Source organism: Gekko japonicus, unplaced genomic scaffold (genome assembly GCF_001447785.1).
Source record: "Gekko japonicus isolate JY-2015 unplaced genomic scaffold, Gekko_japonicus_V1.1 scaffold449, whole genome shotgun sequence".
NCBI lineage: Eukaryota > Metazoa > Chordata > Lepidosauria > Squamata > Gekkonidae > Gekko > Gekko japonicus.
This window is the reverse complement of record NW_015170287.1, coordinates 788,249-806,585: the sequence shown is the minus strand read 5'-3', so window position 1 is coordinate 806,585 and position 18,337 is coordinate 788,249. Positions and strand designations below refer to the sequence as shown.

General features: G+C 41.0%; 1 protein-coding gene across 1 annotated transcript in view; it reads left to right on the top strand.

The window, feature by feature from the left end:
* The window catches only part of CSMD3 (CUB and Sushi multiple domains 3), a 796,050-nt gene that overhangs the window by 312,529 nt on the left and 465,184 nt on the right, over positions 1-18,337 (top strand). The window contains exon 8 of the mRNA XM_015417873.1: positions 8,510-8,587. Coding sequence (XP_015273359.1) covers positions 8,510-8,587 — 78 coding nt within the window. The remainder of the gene's footprint in view (positions 1-8,509; positions 8,588-18,337) is intronic.

Genomic DNA, 18,337 nt, shown 5'->3' with positions numbered 1-18,337 from the left:
ATTCCAACTAATCACAATATGGCATATGGAGAACTTTGATACACTGCAAGCTGAATTCAGCCTTCAGACTAGGTCTGGTAATACATTCAACTGAAGCATTCCCTTGCTTATAAATCTGGCCCTGGATCTTGTGAAGCTTCAGAGTGCCACCCCCCCCCCCCCCACGCCTTTTTTTTTTTTTTTCTTCTGACTTCTGGGGGGAAAATCAAAACCCACAATATTGATTGGAAATCAAACTCACAATGAATTAAATGCTGTGGAATATAGAATTGACAATTCCAGTTCGGAAGATCCAGTCCCCCCTCCGCCCCAAGGTCCTTCAGTCTGTTAAATCAAGTGCCTTAGATTTAGTTGGTGTAGTGGTTAAGTGTGCAGACTCTAATCTGGGAGAACCAGGTTTGATTCCCCACTCCTCCACTTACAGCTGCTGGATGAGCTTGGGCAAGCCATAATTCTGTCAGAGCTGTCCTTGAAAGAGCAGTTTCTGTCAGAGTTCTCTCAGCCCCACCTACATCACAGGGTGTCTGTTGTGAGGAGGGGAAGGGAAAGGAGTTTGTAAGCCATTCTGAGACTCCTTTGGGTAGGGAAGGGCGGGGTATAAATCCAGTCTCCTCCTCCTCCTCCTCCTCCTCCTTCTTCCAGCTCTATCTTAGCTTCACCCAGCAACTTCCTTTTCTAGCATATTGGTGCACTGCTAAATTATACTAATGCCATAGTTGTGAACTTCATGTTAATTTGGAGAATGCTTAAAGTTGTACAACTTTGTGGCCCCAGCACCAAGGGGAAGGGTGTTCATGTTAATCTGGGAGCATGCTTAAAGTTGTACAATTTTGTCAGAATGTGGAAGGTAGGATTTATCTTGCTTTGTTTTCTTTGGCTTTGTTGGCCAAAACATTTTTCTTGTGATATCCAAGTTCCATTATTCTCCTCTGGATTAGTGAAATAGTGGATCCTTGGCCTAAGGGTGGGGGGAATCATACCTTTTGTATTTATATGGCAACATAATACCTTTTTTGTTTGCTTGCTTGCTTTGTTTTTCTGTTTGTTTGCTTTTGATAGTGACTCTAAGTATTGTCTAGGTTCCTCTGCAGCTGCATTTCCCTATTGCCCCTTTATTGTATCCCAGGGTCATTTTGTTTCTTGTCTATACTTCTTCTTTCTTATTTCCTGTACTGGATAAAGTAGGGTGGAAGGGCTGTAAGTGGGTTATATGGATCATCTCCATTGTTTTTATCATTTCTAATGTTTATAATAGGTGATGGTGCTGAATGACAGCAGTAGCCCTGAAGTTTCTTGCAGGGTTTTATACTGGAATGTCACACCATGAACCTGGATAGGAGGCAAATACTTGGACCACCCAAGATACCTTGCTCGAAATCCCTTCACTTTTAAAATATTCAGTATTATATGAAAATAGGGTGTTTTCTGACAGTTGGGAAGGTTATACATTTTACCGAAATATATTGCTTTAAAATGTTCCATAGAAAGTAGAGAAAACACAAAGTTGCCTGAAAGTTCTGGCTTAGTAAAGCTACTAGCAGGTGGAGCTACCACTACTGTGATAGATAAAAATGGGTAGCTGTGTTAGTCTGTCTGTAGCAGTAGAAAAGATCAAGAGTCCAGTAGCACCCTAAAGACTAACAAAATACATGGCAGGGTATGAGCTTTCGTGAGTTATTGCTTACTTCTTCAGAACTTCAGAAAGTCTTCAGAATTTTGTTAGTCTTTAAGGTGCTGCTGGACTCTTGCTCTTTTCTACTGTGTGAGCTTTGGCAGTGGGTGGTGTTGTTACAAGGTGGAGGTAGAGAGGATGAGCAGGCAATTGTGGTTGCGATGTGGGTGGATGGGAAGAGGAGTGGGGGGTGCTGCAGCATGAACCAGTTAGGTGGAGTTGGCATTGCTGCAAGTGGATGGGTGGAGCAGGGGGCACCTCCAGGAGTGGATAGGATTCTCCTCTGGGAATCTCACAGAACTCCCACTTCTACCCTTCTAAGGCTATTAAAATCAATGAGTTGACTGGTTATCTTTCCTTGTTGAGGGAGGACTCTTGTGTAAGTCCTTGGATACAATGGATTGAATCTAAGTCCTCTTTTTGGGGATTTAGATCAGGGACCAGAGGTCATCAGTGATAGAAGCTGCTCAAATGTTGATTGGGAGTCATTTGCATTAATTGAATTTCTTGAGCTCTTATGGCAGAGCATATAGGGTTTGCTCCCCCCTTTATTTAGGTTAATGATGTCCAAGGGCCTTTCCTGAATATCTAAAATAGTTACCCATCCCACAATATGTTTATGTCAGCAAGATTAAATGCAATACCATATCAGGTAATGGCTGGTTACTCAAATAGATTATGTTTGTGTCAATTTGGGTGAACTGATACATTGGGTCATTGTCTTTTGGAATGTGTGTTTTATTCGGATACAGTAGAATTAAGGATTTTGCTGCTTCCTCAAGGGAGGACAAATACTGAAGAGAAGAGCACTCCTAGATTGAACACAAGGCCACTTTGGTGGTTGCAGGGTTCCCCCACCCCAAAAGCTATAGCACGATATCATAATATGAATAAATAAATTAGTCCAAGTCTGGAGTCAGTTTCTTAAGATTCTTTTTAATTTTATCTGTGTGAAAGTTCTCAGGGTCATTGGGTCAAATGAGTAGTTTCATTTAAGTAGAAGTTAATGGATTTAAAAGGGTGTAACTGCTTAAGATTGCACTGCTGATGAGCAGCTGTCTCTTGTTTCACTTATACCAATTCCCAAATGTTTTCATTATAGGTACTGGAGAACAGCTACTAAATTTATAATATTTAATGGGCATGCAACAATTTAGTGTGTTTTATGTGGCACAAGGAAATGCACAAATGCAGGATATTCTCCTTTACCAAAAGCTCTTCCAAAGGAGGGGTGGTAGCTCCCTCCTCCTCCTACCCACTTGCTTTTTGTCCAGTATAGCTGTAAAAATTATCTGGCTGTATGGAGAAAATCTCAATTCTGTTGATTCATGTTGGTGTGAAATCCATTTGTAGTGAAATCATTTGTGAAGCTCTTAAACTGTGTGGCCAGCTTCTAAACCCAACATAGGCCCCGGTCACATGGGCAGGAAAATGCGGGGGGGGGGAAGCGTGGCTGTTTGCCCCGGAGCAAAATAATGCACGGTTGCACGATCAGACGTCCCTTTGAGGTCCCATCGAGGTCCCGTATTTAGGGGGGAGGTGCCATGGCAAACAAGCGGCACGGCAAAGAAGCGAAGAAGCGGCGTGGCGTGATCACACCAGCAATCGCTAGGCACCGCTTCCGTGGCAAACGGGATAGATTTTTTTAAAAAACTGAAGTTTGTGCATACGCATGACTGAGCAATTGTATCTGCACATCCGAAGGCAGGTGGTGGGCTTACCGGAGAGGGCGACAGAAGCTTCCGGACCCCAACAGAGCTCCGAGGCATAGCCAATAGAGGGGGAGGTGGGCCCCCTCGTCACAGCCGCTCTAACCACCTGCGTGACAGTGGCCATAGCAATCCTCCAGAGGCGGCAAGCCTGGCTGCAGTGGGAGGGGGCCTCTTTGGGCGCTTGTGCGCATCCTGTGGAGACTTGAAAAAAAACCTGTTCGCAACGAGACATGGGCGGGCACCAGATGCCTTGGTATTCCACGGAAATGCGATCAGGCACCCACCCTTGCCCCGCGGTTTCCGGAAACTAGTACCTCGGAGGTACTAGTTTTTTACCCCGCATCTTTGGCGGGAAGCCTCGGGTTCAGCATGGGAGCTCTACGCTTCCCAGATGTGGTGGTGTGATTGCGCCCGGAAAATCCGCCTATCTTCCGTCTCTGTAGTGTGGCTAATGTTCCGTGTGACCGCAGCCATACAATCTTTTCAATGTTTATTGTATTTTACTATGATAGGGTTCACATCATGATTTGGCAGGCTCAGTTGCAAATGAACATAGCTTTCACAGTCCAGTAGGAAGTAATATCATGATAAAATGTAATAATATATCCTTATATACCATTTCCCCCATAGTTATTACACTGGATTATTAAAAGTAGTATACTTAGATACTGTTTATTGTTTTATCTATTTATTTACTCAATTTATATCCTGCTTTTATCTGTAATGGAAACTGGAAGCACTTTACATATTTATCCTCTTCTCCATTTCATCCTTACAATAAGCATGTGAAGTAAGGTGAGAAAATGTGGTCCAGAGTAGAAGTACATCTTTACATCTCACTCATGGTTTATACCCAGCCTATAGACTTGCAATTTAGAAACTTTAAGATGTACAAAAAGAACAGAATATATACTGTACAAGAGATCATACCATTTTTGCTATGTACACAAACTCATACCTCTATCATTGGAAGAATGTGGGTCAGAATGTTAAAATGCCCTTTAAAAGCAACTGTGAGGTTCCTGAATGAATGCCACAAGAAACTATTAAAGATACTTAATATTTTCATCCAAGCCTTCTTCTAATCCATAGTTAATTACTCATTGTGTATCTCAATTGAAACCTGCAGCATTACTGAATAAACTATAAATTATACTCTGAAATGGGGGCTGGGGGTAGAACACACTGCTCTTTTAATTACTTGGGGGTGATTTCCCACTAGTGCTGCTTCGGGCTCACTCTTCACTTTTGTGTCAATGGTAGGTGTCAATTTCATACAAGCTGCTGCGCGGCCGCATTTTGCCTTGCAGCTTCGTGTGATTTTCCCCGCGTCTACTCAATCCTCAAAAAACACCATTGAGTAGACGCGGGGGAAATCGCACGAAGCTGCGAGGCAAAATGCGGCTGCGCAGCAGCTTGTGTGAAATTGACACCTACTATCAAGGCAAAAGTGAAGAGTGAGCCCAGAGCAGCGCTAGTGGGAAATCACCCTGGGTTTCTTTTATGATTATTGGGAACTATCCATCTTTATATAACTGTAAATTTCTTTCTTTCTTTCTTTCTTTCTTTCTTTCTTTCTTTCTTTCTTTCTTTCTTTCTTTCTTTCTTTCTTTCTTTCTTTCTTTCTTTCTTTCCCTGAACTATGGAATTCTTCAAATAGTTCATTTCATTGATGAGTGAGATTAGCATCTGTTGCTGAAATGGGGGAAAGGGTTAATTATAATGTACTTCTAAAGTTTAGAGAGATAAAACCCATTGAACTGAGGAAACTATGCTCAATAGTTATGAGCGCGTGGATATATTGGTCCTTATACCAGTGCTTGTTCCCTTTCTTGACATTTCATCTTACCACCTGGAAGGGCATCAGTGAATCGAGGGAAGGGGGGGCAGTGTGGAACTCCACTAAGACTTCCATATTTGAGTTAGTTATTTGGACCATGAGATTTTAGCATTAATTGACTGTCAACTGTGCCAATCATTTTTTGCTCCTGGAACTCAATTAGTCCTCATCAGGCTAATGAGGTCATATAAGTTTGTAGAGATCTCTGCCTTGTCTGGGGGTGTCCTGATTTTGCTTCTTTTGTGGGTGGCAGGGTGGCAGATATTATACTATTAGATACAGTGATTCTACTGTATCTACAGTGATTCTAATCACAAGATCAATATAAGCTAGTATTTCTTATATTTTATATTATCCCTGCATCATCATGTTACAGATGCTACTTATGTAGCATATTAGAGGAGACAACAAAAGGCATTCTAGTTGAATCATGATCTAATAAAAATGCATCAACTTCACCATGAGACATGTGTAGCCTAATCCTACATACAGCTACTTACAAGTAACTCCCACTATTTTCACTGTGACTTACTTCCATGTAAATGTGTATCCAACTGCAGCCAAAAGCAGATATTTAATTTTCTTAGTGAAATCCATAAGATTTTGAACTGCTTAATTCTCTATAGACCATGTCTCTTACTTCATTTTGGTTCTTTTTCTCTAATCTTTTTTTCTTGCTTGCGATTCCTGTCTCCTCTCCTTATTCTGCATTTTTTTTGCTTCGCAGCTGCTTCAAAACAGCTGCAAAATACCTAATTCCCAGTTTTTGAAGGGAAAAAATCCTGCTTTTTTTCTGCTGAAAAAATGAAATGTCACCCTTTTGCCAAATTACAGCACAAACACATATGTTTCAAGGAGAGAGAGGGAAAATGGTCTAATTAAAAAGCAGAGTAGTTGTCGTTATATATTTTTAAGAGAGGTAAATAAAAATTAGCCAATTTAAAATGTTTAAATATTGATGTAATTATAGTGCTCATCACATGGCAAAAGAGATATGTAAAGCTTGCTTTGGTAAATAATGTAACTAATTTAGGATCAGCATTAAACATAAACCACCATTTGCGACAGAGGCCATGGTCAGACATGCCTTTAAGTCCAACTCAGCTGCGAATGCCTGATGGATCTAAAGGGCATGATCAGACAGCAACATCTGGGAAAGGTCCTGCAGCTGTCAGCACTCCATCAGTACTCCATCATGGAAAGGTCCCGCAGCCATCAGCACTCCGCCATGGAAGTGGAGTTAAAAGACACCGAGGAAGGTCTGGTCCTAATGCTTGCCAACAGGCTACTGATAGACTTTCCCCTGTCTGATCACTCAAGCATGCTCTCATGCCGTTGAGATTGTCTGCTCATTCCATCCCAACTCAGTGCCATTTTTTTCTCTCGCATAGCAGTATGTGCATAACTGCATACTCCATGGGGAACCCTCAGTGCGGAGGTATGGTTCCTCATTTATATGCATGGGAAACAAAAGGCAACCTCCCTTGACCAAACATGCCATCTGATTGGGCAGTAACGGGCTCAGCCCGCAGCTACAAAGTATGTGTGATAGCACAATATTATGTCAATGTCAACCGAGGGAAATGGGCTAACTTCCCCTACCACACCAAATGGCCCGTCTGACCACAGCCAAAGACACAGTTGTTTCTCTCCTTAAGCAGGGTAGTAAACCCTGTTGAATTCATTGGGACTTGCATAGGATGGTGCTCTTAGAAAAATTAACACACTATGATTAGAAACAAAATAGGGTTTTCCTCTCTCTCTCACCCTGCCTTTGTTAGACCATGGAGGCTTTCTTGGGATTCACAGAATAGCAAACTAATTATTTATTTATAGTCATGTGTTTTACAGTAATTGTATATCCTATGTTGGGAGGGATCCAGTCAGAAAGATTGTTAGTGTGAATTCACAGGGCCAAGTTTCTCATGTGCTGGAATCTCTGCATTCACTTACTATGAATACTTTGGCACTGGGCTATCCATAGCAGACATTGTTTGAAACGTTTATCAGATTTGATCATTAGAAAACACTTTTTCAAAGAGGACAATCCAATGCAGCAAAGGGCTTCTAAGAAAAGTTTATTGCACCTGATTGCACCTACAACACAGTTATGGCGACTCATAAAAATCCTTAGAATACATAGGTCTCATCCAAGTTAAAATAGTATTGCAGCCTTATTCTTGACCCATCAGAAAAGATGGAAGTTTCCCCATTCTGAGCTAAATATAAACCTGTTGACTTTCCCACATGGCAAAGCAACAGCTATTCCAACATGTCTTCAGACTGCATCTCACATTATCCTCATACATCCTACTTGCTGTGTGTTCGCAAGGACACTTTGACAACAAATTGGAACAATGCACAACCAATTTGCTATGCTGTATCAGAGTAACTATGACTGAAATCTGCTAGAAAAGTCCTTGTGATTGAATCCATCAAGGTAGCTTTTTTTTTTCAGAGAAGGGTTTCACACACTGAACTGATTTCCATATAGATAGGTTGTTCATGCTTTGTCTGTATCCTCTCTTACATGATATAATATTGTGATTTAAAAAGGTTACATTTCTTTTCACTGTTTTTTCCTCCTTGTAATTAAATATGGTTAGCAATGAGACAGAGAGAGAAAAAGGAGAGAAACCAATGTTGTCATGCTTTACTTAACATTGCCATTGCTTTACCATTGCTTGGTTTGAGATACTTTGAGGAATTATCAGGGGTCTACTTGTATCATTCTCCATGGATAGAAATTTGAGCCCATATAAAATTGTGCTACAGGCCGGGAAGGGGGAAATGTCAGTGAAGAGTTTTAAGAAAAATAACTGTGTTAAGTTGTATCCATTAACAAGAGCAATAAACACCCGCTAAATGCCAATAAAGTTTTGGAAGTGCTCTTGCATCCCTTATACTGAAGCCTCAGTTTTCCAGGTTCCATAATTGTACAATATAGGGACACAAAAACCAGTTATGGCATGTGGAAACTGACATATTTCAGTCTGTCTTTACGTTTTGCATAAAAGGCATCATCTTTTAATAAGAAAAAAAAGAGAAAGATGCATATTCCTTGTTTGTTCTTATATGTTTTTTACATAATCCAGTGTAAATGTTTGCCTTTTGTGTAAAAGTGCTCTTTTGTAGTCTTTTCCTACCTCTATGGATACACACAATTTTTGGGAATCATTTACTTTTAAATATGCACCTCCGTGATTAAAAGAAAAATGTCAGTTGAAATGAACTCTTGTTAGACTGCATTGCCTGATACATGTTTTTGTTTGTTTTCTTAACTAGTGAAAAAGGCCATAGATTTTAAATCTAGAGGATTTAAATTGTTTCCAGGGAAAGACAACAGCAACAAGTTTTCTATCTGTGAGTGTACTTCTTTTTGTTACTTTTTTCTAGTGAAAGAGTGAAGTTTGTGCTGTCTGTGTTGTTTGTGTATGTTTTCAATATTGTTAACATATATTGGAAAGTTAACTTGTATTAAATATTTCTTCTGCAGCCTGCATGGTGAATATGAAAGTGCAGTTGTAGTCTGAAGAGTGACTTTGTGCAAATCTAGTGTTATTGGACCGTGCTGTTTGGTACTTTAATAGTCCAAATTTAATGGCCCTACAAATAAATGTTTTCCCTTCTCCTAACAGTAGGATTTAATTTGACATTAAATCAATCCTTCTGTGATTTGTATGTACTATTTTTTTTAAAAAAAATCAAGACCACTAGGTGCAGTGCAATCTTTACAGTGTCTGATCAGAAATAATCAAATTTGAGTACCTTTGGACTTACTGCCTAGTTAATATCACAAGCGAAGATGATGGTAGATGTGTGATCAAATCTTTCCAATACTTTTGAAATGCTAATAGAAGCTCTGAGCAGGCTCAGTTTCAATTTGGGCTACATAAAGAGAAAATAGCATGAAGTTACCTCCTGTCTGTTTCCAATCACAAACAGAAATCCCTCCTCCCTGCTGTTGTTAGCCCTCATTGGGGGGAAGAAGGCCAACAAAAGATGTGTGTCTATCTTTTTTTTTCTCCCCTGTCGTGAGTAATAATACAGGGATAGGTTAATGCCTAGGGAAGGGAGCATTAACTTACAGTTGAAAGAAATGGGGAAAGTCATAACTTTTCTAGATTTACTCTAAGTGCATTTAGAATATTAACCTTCCAGAGTTGATTCAAGATCTGTTGAATTAATGCAAAGAAATGGCATGTCAGTCGACCATGTATAAACACAGATATTATATCTAGTCCTATCTGCAGCAAATGCAAGTTTCTTGGGAATATTAATATTCAACGGGACTCAATTGAACTTTTTTGCAGCACAGAGCAATGCAAGAGTTAAATTTGTTTCTAGAGAGAAGTGCAAAGGAGTTGTGGGGCTGGTATGTGTTAACGCAGAGGAAATTCAGTTTCCTGGCACCTGGCTGCATTTCCCTAGAATTTTCTGTAAAGTAGTTTTCTGAAGTGCTCAGAGATAGAGCTAAAATGCTTAAACACTGATCCTCTAATTCATAGGGATTCTAATCACTCCTAAACAGTTTAGTCTCAACCCAAGGAAGTACACTCAACCACCCAGGAACAAAAGGTATGTGATACCTTTTATTAAGACCAGCCCAAATAACACAAACCAGTTATGTGCAAAGCTTTTGAATTTCCTTTAACCATTCATTAGGATTGCATATATTGTTCTGTGGCTGCGGTCACACGGAACATTAGCCACGCAAGAGAGACGGAAGACAGGCGGATTTTCCGGGCGCAATCTCACCGGCAAAAGCAAAATTCTTATATCTTCTTTACTGGCAAAATGACTTTGAGCAGGGGTCATTTTGTAGAAAGAGGTGCAGGAGCTCATTAGCATAACTCATTAGCATAACGTATCTGCATATGCCACACCCCTTGACATCACCGGAAGTGTGTCAGAAGGCAGCACCCACTGCTCAGGCTCCACTGGACTCTTTTGGATTGCTAGCTATGGGGGGGGGGACGCGCAGATCTGCCCTCACAGAGGAGGGAGAGCTTGTACCTGAATAAATCTTGGCCTTAAAGGTGCCACTGGACTGTTTTGGATTGCTATGGGGGGGCTCTGCAACTTACCTGGCTGCTTCTTCCTCCATGTGGCCCGGGGCTGCTGGGAGCAGGGGGTGGCAGGGGGTGGGGCTTCTTGCATGTGCCCACCCCCTGGACTCTTTACTGCCAGAGCTCCGCTCCTGTGCGCTTCTGCAGGAAATGACCCCTGACTTTGAGTCACAAGACCAGTTTTCACAAAAGGGCATCCTGACCCTACACATTACATATATCTGTTCCTCAAAAACACAGTCATAGTTCACCAAGCTAAAGGCTAAAGTGAGTCTGTCAGAGTTCAGTCTGGAAGTCCTTTGAGGCCTAGTATCTGTCACATAACCTACCATTAACAGCAAGGAAGAAAATAAAATGGCCAAATAGGGTGGGGGATGGGGGGTAGGGTTGCCAGAGCCAGATTGGGAAACTCCTGGAAATTTGGGGATGGAGTCTGGGAAGGATAGGAACCTCAGTAGAGTACAATGCCATAGAGCCAACCCTCCAAAACTTCCATTTTCTTTAGGTGAACTGATCTCTGTAGTCTGGAGATGAGCTGTAATTCCGGGGGATCCCCAGGTCACACCTGGAAGCTGGCATCCCCACCAGACACATTGACCCTCTGACAAGGAGGTGTATGTACGCTTCACCAAATATTCAGATCCCTTCTTATTGAGCTGAGAAAGCAGCTTTATGACAGTCTAAAAATATCAACAAAACTATCCACTATGAGTCTGTGGCCATATTTTTACATGATGCATCTTCTGATGTCCTTTGCACTGCAGGAAAGTGCCACCATTAGTGGAACAGGTCAGTGGGATCCAACCTATTATCTTCACTAGCATTGTTCTTATGTAAAAATAAAAGAAAATCAAAGGAAAGAAAAAATTCTTAATGACTCCATAATGTGTTGCTGTTCTTAGCTCAGCATAGGACAGAAAATAGAGGGTCTTATGTTTGAAAGTCTGGAAACAGACAGGGAGAAATCAACCTTATTTACATGATTGACATTCTGTTGAGTAGGCAAAGCTAAGAAGAGGGAAATTAGAAAATTGGAAGGTCCTTATTCAAGTACTTGAAGTCAGCAGATAATACTTTTGAAGGGACAGAGCTGTTGGTAAATAGTTGCCATTTTATACAGTCACTTTTCAGAGTGGAACCACTTTCAAAAGATTTAAATATGTTCTATATGCATAAAAATATGTACACTGTTTTCTTCTTCACAAAGTAATGAAATTTGTTGAGTCTGTGTGCAACCTGGGCAGATATTGTTTGTGTCATCAATTATCTGCACCTGCAACAGCTGTCTTGGAAGCAATTTACCAGATCTTGCATGGTGAAAGTATGCCCTTAGGAAGCTGTACTTCAGAGGAATTTCTGCTGCAGATGCCCTACATGACCAAGCCAATGCCAATTTGGCCAAGAAGGAGAAACAAAGTAGACCACACTGTACCTTTTTTCCCCATGTGAACATATGCACTCTCAAATAGTCTGTATTGGCCCAGTATTTTAGTTCTGATTGAGAGAACACGGTCTAAAGCTCAACTGGAGATGCAGAGACTGAATCTGGGGCTTCAGCCATGCAAAAGCACAAGTTCTACTAAACTATGAATGTCTCTCTTCTTTTATAGTAGCTTTTAGTGTTGCTAACTCAGTCCACAAAACAGGCTCTGCTGAACAATCCCCTGAGAAATGTTTTAATATTTAGGATGTGTAATAAATTTCTGAACAGGAGAGCCTGCATTGAATTACTGGGGGGAGAGCAGAAGACAAAGGAAGGAGAAATTATTTCCCTTTCCTCTCTTATTTCTTTCCTCCCTGTGCACATGGAACAGGATGTGACAAGTCGATGCATTGATTTTTTCCGAGCTTCTATATGACCAAAGTCGGCTGAAAAATTTCAAACATAAAACAGAAGAAAATGTATTGTCTCGTCTTTCTTTTGTGGAAATCAGTAAATGAATATAGAAGGCAGTTATACAACTGGTGTAACTTTTTTTTTTGCAATGCTATAGCTAAAGCCATTTATTCATAGTTTAACACTTCCATTTGATGATGCCATTGCTACTAACATCCAACCTTGATATTACTGAATTTGATGATGTAATCTACTGCTATTGTTACTTTTAATTGTAGATATTTATTTAGACCACTAGGGATTGGGTAGTATATAGCAAAGTTTTGGCCCAAATAACTTGCTTGTTAAGCCATTTTGAATGCAGACACCCATCTAGGATAATTAATAGGAGGTTAGCAATATACAAAGGGTGAGTTTTTATTTTATTTTGTTTATTTTCATTTATAGTCCATGGCTACGGTCAGACAACAGGCTTGGCACGGTCCAGCCACGCCTCTAATTACACCATTTTATTTTGTAACTGATAGTTTTGATTAGACATCCCACCCTGAATGGGCTTCACTGCACACTCACCCCATGGTCAGTCATTCAGATTACTGCTGCACGTCAACCATGGAGTGCACTGTCCAGCCTTGCCCCCCCCTTTTTTGGTTGTGCATGCTAACAAAGCATGTCACGTGAAAGTAAAGTTCCAGGGAGAAATGGCCAATGGAATAGGAGTACAAGTAGGAATATTTCCATCCCATCCAATCCCTAAAAGCATGTGTTGGGGTCTGTTTCCTGGGATTACCTGTTCAATGGCAGCCCCCCCCCCACGGTCCTGAACCAGAAAGACGACTTGGCCACTTGGATGCACAAGCAGTGATTAATGACACTAGGGGTGATTATGAGCTTATGTGCATATCACTAACAGGTTTTTTAAAAGGCTGAAGACAGAACGGAAGGTTCACACTTCCCAACTGGCTTGAGTTTGCAACAGGGAAGTTCAGACATCTGGAAATGCGAGGTGAAAGAGCTGACATCTGTAAAGACCAGACTTTCCGTGATGTCAAATAACTTTGATTCGAAGACAGGTCAGAATGGGGTGCCGACAACCGGGCAGATGTTGCTCTCTGATCGTGTACTTTAAATTTGGAAGGGAACAGCAGTGACATCAGATCAAACTGCTCGTCTGACCACAGCCCATCTTTGTCAGTGAGACTCAAGGGAGATTACAAGTACAATAGAACTATTCAGTAAGTTAATTATATGGTAACATTTGAATATAACATATCTGATTCTCACTTTGGCCAAATCTGTTGATTCTTAAATCCAGAGAATGGAGCCAGGTACAGACAAAGCAGATATTTCTACAGACCTGGAAAAAAATGGTCCAGATTTGCAGAAAACCATAAAACAAAACAAAATATTGTAGTGCTTACTTCCCAAATAATAAAATCAGCACCTGTAGCTTTGCAAAACAAATGCCCTCACTGGCCCTTTCTGGGCAACAACAATATTGCCAGCCTTGCAGCCTTGGTTTCTGTCAGTAAAAGGTGAGGGGGGCAGAACTCTTTCCAGTGCTATTTTGGCCTTTGAGGGATGACTCATCAGAGCTAGGCCTGGCAGAAACTACCAGGCAACCTGTTGCCATGCAATTTGCATGACTTACCCAGGCTTTCTGCTGTTCAACAGCAGCCAGCCCACAAAATCCAGTGTTGGGTAGCAGTAAGAGTTTCAGACTAGGATCTCGGAAACCTACATTCAAATTCTCACTCTGCCATGCTGTTTACTTGGATGACCTTGGACCAGTTACACATTCTCAGCCTAACTTATTTTATAGGGTTGTTGTGGGGATAAAATGGAGGAGAAGAGAATGATGTAAGCTGTGAAGGAAAGTGGGAAACAAATGAAGTAAACACATAATTAAAAAAATAGCTGAAGATGGGGGAAGGATAAAAGGTAGCATTGTTGGTGGGTGAGAAGGAGAGAAGAAAACAGGAAAAGTGAGGATATGAAGCCTGACAGGGGGAGTAGAAGAGGAAATGCAGAGGGGGGGGGATACATAGGAAAGTGAAGTGTGCTTTGCAAGTCCTGTGAGGGCCTATCCTGGCAACTGGGTCTGGCCTGGCTTACACAACTAGGGCATGGGTGTTTTGTTTTGTTTTGTTTTCCCCTAGGTAGAGGGTGGCCGAGGGAGGGAAGGAGGGAAAATTGAAGTCAGGGCAAATAAAGGTAGGTTGGCTGGGGAATGGAAAGAAGAAGAAGGACTCATGAAAAGTAGAGAGGCTATTGGCGTTTTCAGGGAAGGGAAAGTGGAAACAGTGGGGAGGGGGAAATGAGATGCCCCCACAAGTCCTTGCACATTGCCTACTTGTTTGAATCTTAACAGCAAAGGCATTGACATATATGTTTGGGACATGTCCAGGGCCAAGCACATTTCCAGGGAAGTATAACAAATCTTCTGTCTCATTTTCAATTTATGGAAAGGTTTGATTTATTTTCCTTTTGCTTCTCCAAAAACACTCCCAGAACTATTCCAGCAAAGGTATTGGTCCAAAGTAGAAATCTAAGTGCAGTCACACACAGTGTTCCCTCTAAGCTGAGTTAGTGTGAGCTAGCTCACAGTTTTTTACCCTCAAGCTCACACATTTTTGTCTTAGCTCAGAAAGGATGGCTCCAGAGCAAACTATCTGATGCAGTAACCAAATAACTCGCTCACAACTTTAAGGCCAGTAGCTCACAAAGAAGAATTTTTGCTCACAAGATTCCATAGCTTAGAGGGAACATTGGTCACACATACTAAATAATCCACTTTCAGTGCACTTTCCAACTAGATTTTACTGTGTGAACTGGCAAAATCCAGTTGGAAAGTACACTGAAAGTGGACTATTTAGTATTTGTGACTGCTCCAAGGAGCATATTCTGCAGGAGCAACAGTTTGGTTTTACTCAAGATCTTATTCCATTTGCTTATGCAGGATGGAATTTTGAACTGAAACGGACTGATTTCCATTGGTTTTACAACCCATGGGCTTCTGGGTTACTATTTTCACAGAGCCCTGTATCTGGGATATGCCAGTGGCAGGGGACTGATCTATATCACAAAGAAATTTCCGAGGCACTCATGTGGTAAAGTCTTTGATTTCATCTGGCCACAACTGATTTTATGCATTTCCAACTTCTCCTGCTTCTCTGTCTGTTCCTTGAGAGCATTATGTGGCAAATAAACCTATAAGGATGTGCACTTCTGTGCCTGCAGTTCATTTCCTTCCATACTGGACTGTCATTGAAACTCCTGCAAATTCTTTCCTAGCAGCTTCCCAATTCTAGGGTTGTTCCTCTGCTTTTTCACTCACAACAGTACTAGAAAGCTTCTGAAGGCTCTTGCTTTTCACTTACTGAGTGCACAAAGTCTGCACTTCAAACCCATCAGTTATTAACGTCTGGATTTCTGCAGCCATCCTTTACAGGATGCCCTGCCCTTAGGCTTCTAGACCCTTTTAAACTCTTTCCAGTTTCAATTCAGCAAAGGTTCTCATCTCTTGACATCTGAAGGGTGTTGGCTCAGTGGGAGTAGTAGTAGTATGTAAGTTTTATTCACGGTCAGTAGAAGAGAAAAAAAGAAAAAGGCAGGATCTTTGATAACAAGTGTTGGGAAATTGGGGCAATCAGAGCAAATGATACTGAAGTTACTGTACCAATGGTATGCTTCCCATGGGAAATGCTCCAGAGAGCTCTGGGGTGCTTTAACACTACTCTATAAGCTGCTGAAAGTGTGTCCAGTTTTGCACCTTGTAAGGCCTTCATTATCTTTGATTTTGGTCACAGCCTTTTTCTCCAGGTTGCTGGCAACCCTACAAGCCCTGTCTTTTCAGCTGGGGTGTGTGTCTCCAAGTCAACTTGGGTCCTTGAACAAAGAAAGGACAGTCATGGGATCATCTCCTTACAATTCACTCCTGCTGAGGTTCAACAATCATTAAGGAATATTAGAACAAAGTTTGAGTCCAGTGTCACCAATAAGACCAACCAAATTTTATTTACGGTATAAGCTACCCCATCTGAATTAAGGAACGTCAACATCCTTATGTCAAAGGCCTTGTTCCCACTGAGTATCAGTTTAAAGCCAAATAACACTGATAGATCAGTTTTCAGTACTGGCAACAATCTCACAACAACATGACTGAATTCTAAATCAGATCAAAACTACATCTTTGCTGAATTGTAGATGGGATCACTGTAGTCTTTTGAGAGTATTCAGTCAGTGAATTCTGTTTATCTGCCAAGTAGAAGGTATGTTTTTTCAGTCAAAGCAAATTGTATTACTGTTCTTCAAAGCCTCATTCTAGGAGCAAAGATTAAAACCAATCAGATAGTATGACCCTTGATCTAGAAAATAAATATCTGCCGTGCCATCAATCTATCACTAAAATGGAGTACATTAACAGATGCATACACATGAATAATTAAAAGTCAATGTCTTGGAAAGAGCTCATTATCAAGACATCAGAAAACCACTTTCCCTCCCTTCTTTTATGGATGTTCTCTCTTTAAGTATTTTATTTTTGCTGTATGAGTCAAGAACAGAGCACATTAATAATAGAATAACTTTATAAAGAGTGTTACTGTCTTAAGGCACACTTTTAAAGCTATGGGGGTTATGGGGCCCAGTTAGATTATTTATGTGGGTAGAGCCTTGTTGCAACAATGACAGATAGATGGTGAAATAAAGGTTGAAACTTGCTAATGGATAAATGATGGTTCCGGTGGAGGCAGGGGATCCCTCAATGCCGGGCCCCAGTGCCCTGCTGCCGATCAGCTGACCAGAGAGGAGAACTTACCCTGAAAAAGAGGGAGGGAGATCCAGCTGGTGTGCAGCAATGTGCCTACGTCACTGCCCACGTGACCTGGAAGTGATGCCATCATGTTGGGAGCATCACTCTGGTATTTGGGTGAAAATTCAGTGTTAGAAGCCAAGTTTACCTTTCAGTTTTTACTCAAATATCAAAGCTTCGCCCCAACGTTCCCAACATGGGCGGTAACATAGGTACAGTGCTGCACATCAGCTCGCCCTACCTCTTGATCCTGGTAAGTCCTCCCCCCCATCCCCCACCGGTTGCCAGGAGGAAACCCTAGATAAATTGCAAAAAAAAAACCACCCCAAAACATGGTGGTAGAGATTCAGTGATAGTATACTATACCGAAAGGCTGTTTTTTCTGTATTATGCATGTTGAGGAACCATTTGAATCTACGATTTCATTCCAACTGTTTGGAAGAAGTAGTTCATATGGTGAAGAATCCAAAGAACCACACTGTTAGTTCTGTGTGCTGACTGGAGTTTGCTCTCTCAAACATAGCTCACTATGCTGGATGGAAATAAAGACGTTTTAAAAGCAGTTGAGAGCACTTCTACTGATGAAAAATAAAAGAAAAAAAATCACTACATGTGCACATAATCTAGGCTGTGTCTATGGATCTTGGCCAAATATTACGATGCATTTTATGTATATAAATTATTGCAAAAGGGGGGGGGAGTAGCAAAGCAGTTAAACAAACCCAAATTAGCTCATATTTTCACAAATATCCTTCTCAAATACTTATTTTTGACAGTAATTTGCAATTATTGGTGAGATGATCGGAAAATGTGTGTGAGTGGAGACATACAGAGTTGCCCAATTCCCATCTAGGATTGCCAACTCTGGCCTGGAAAATTCCTGGAGATTTGGAAGTGAAACCTGGGGAGTCAACCCTGCCATTTCCTCCTGGATAACTGATTTCTGTATTCTGGAGGTAACTATAATTCCAGGAGATTTACAGGCCCCACCTGCAAGCTGGCAACCCTAACTGTTTATTTTATTGTATTTTCATTTAAATTAACATTTGCACATTTTTAGCAACACACACATCTTTTCAATATTATCTGTGTTATATTAAAATATAATTGATCCAAACCCCTGTATGCACACTGTCAGTTGATACAAGGAGGACTCCACAAATTTCTGGAAGACGTTATTTTCTTTAAATACAAACAAGGAGACTTAAATGTGAATATGGGATGTGGCCACCATATAGTTATACAGTTGTGTGGACAGAATCCAGCCAAAGTGTAAGTCTCCTTGATTTCAATGGGAAACGTACACTTCATTTACTCCTAAAGGAAGTAAATGGATTTTGACATCGTTCTTAACCTTAAGTCCATAACTGAAGTTGGATCATACCCCATATAAA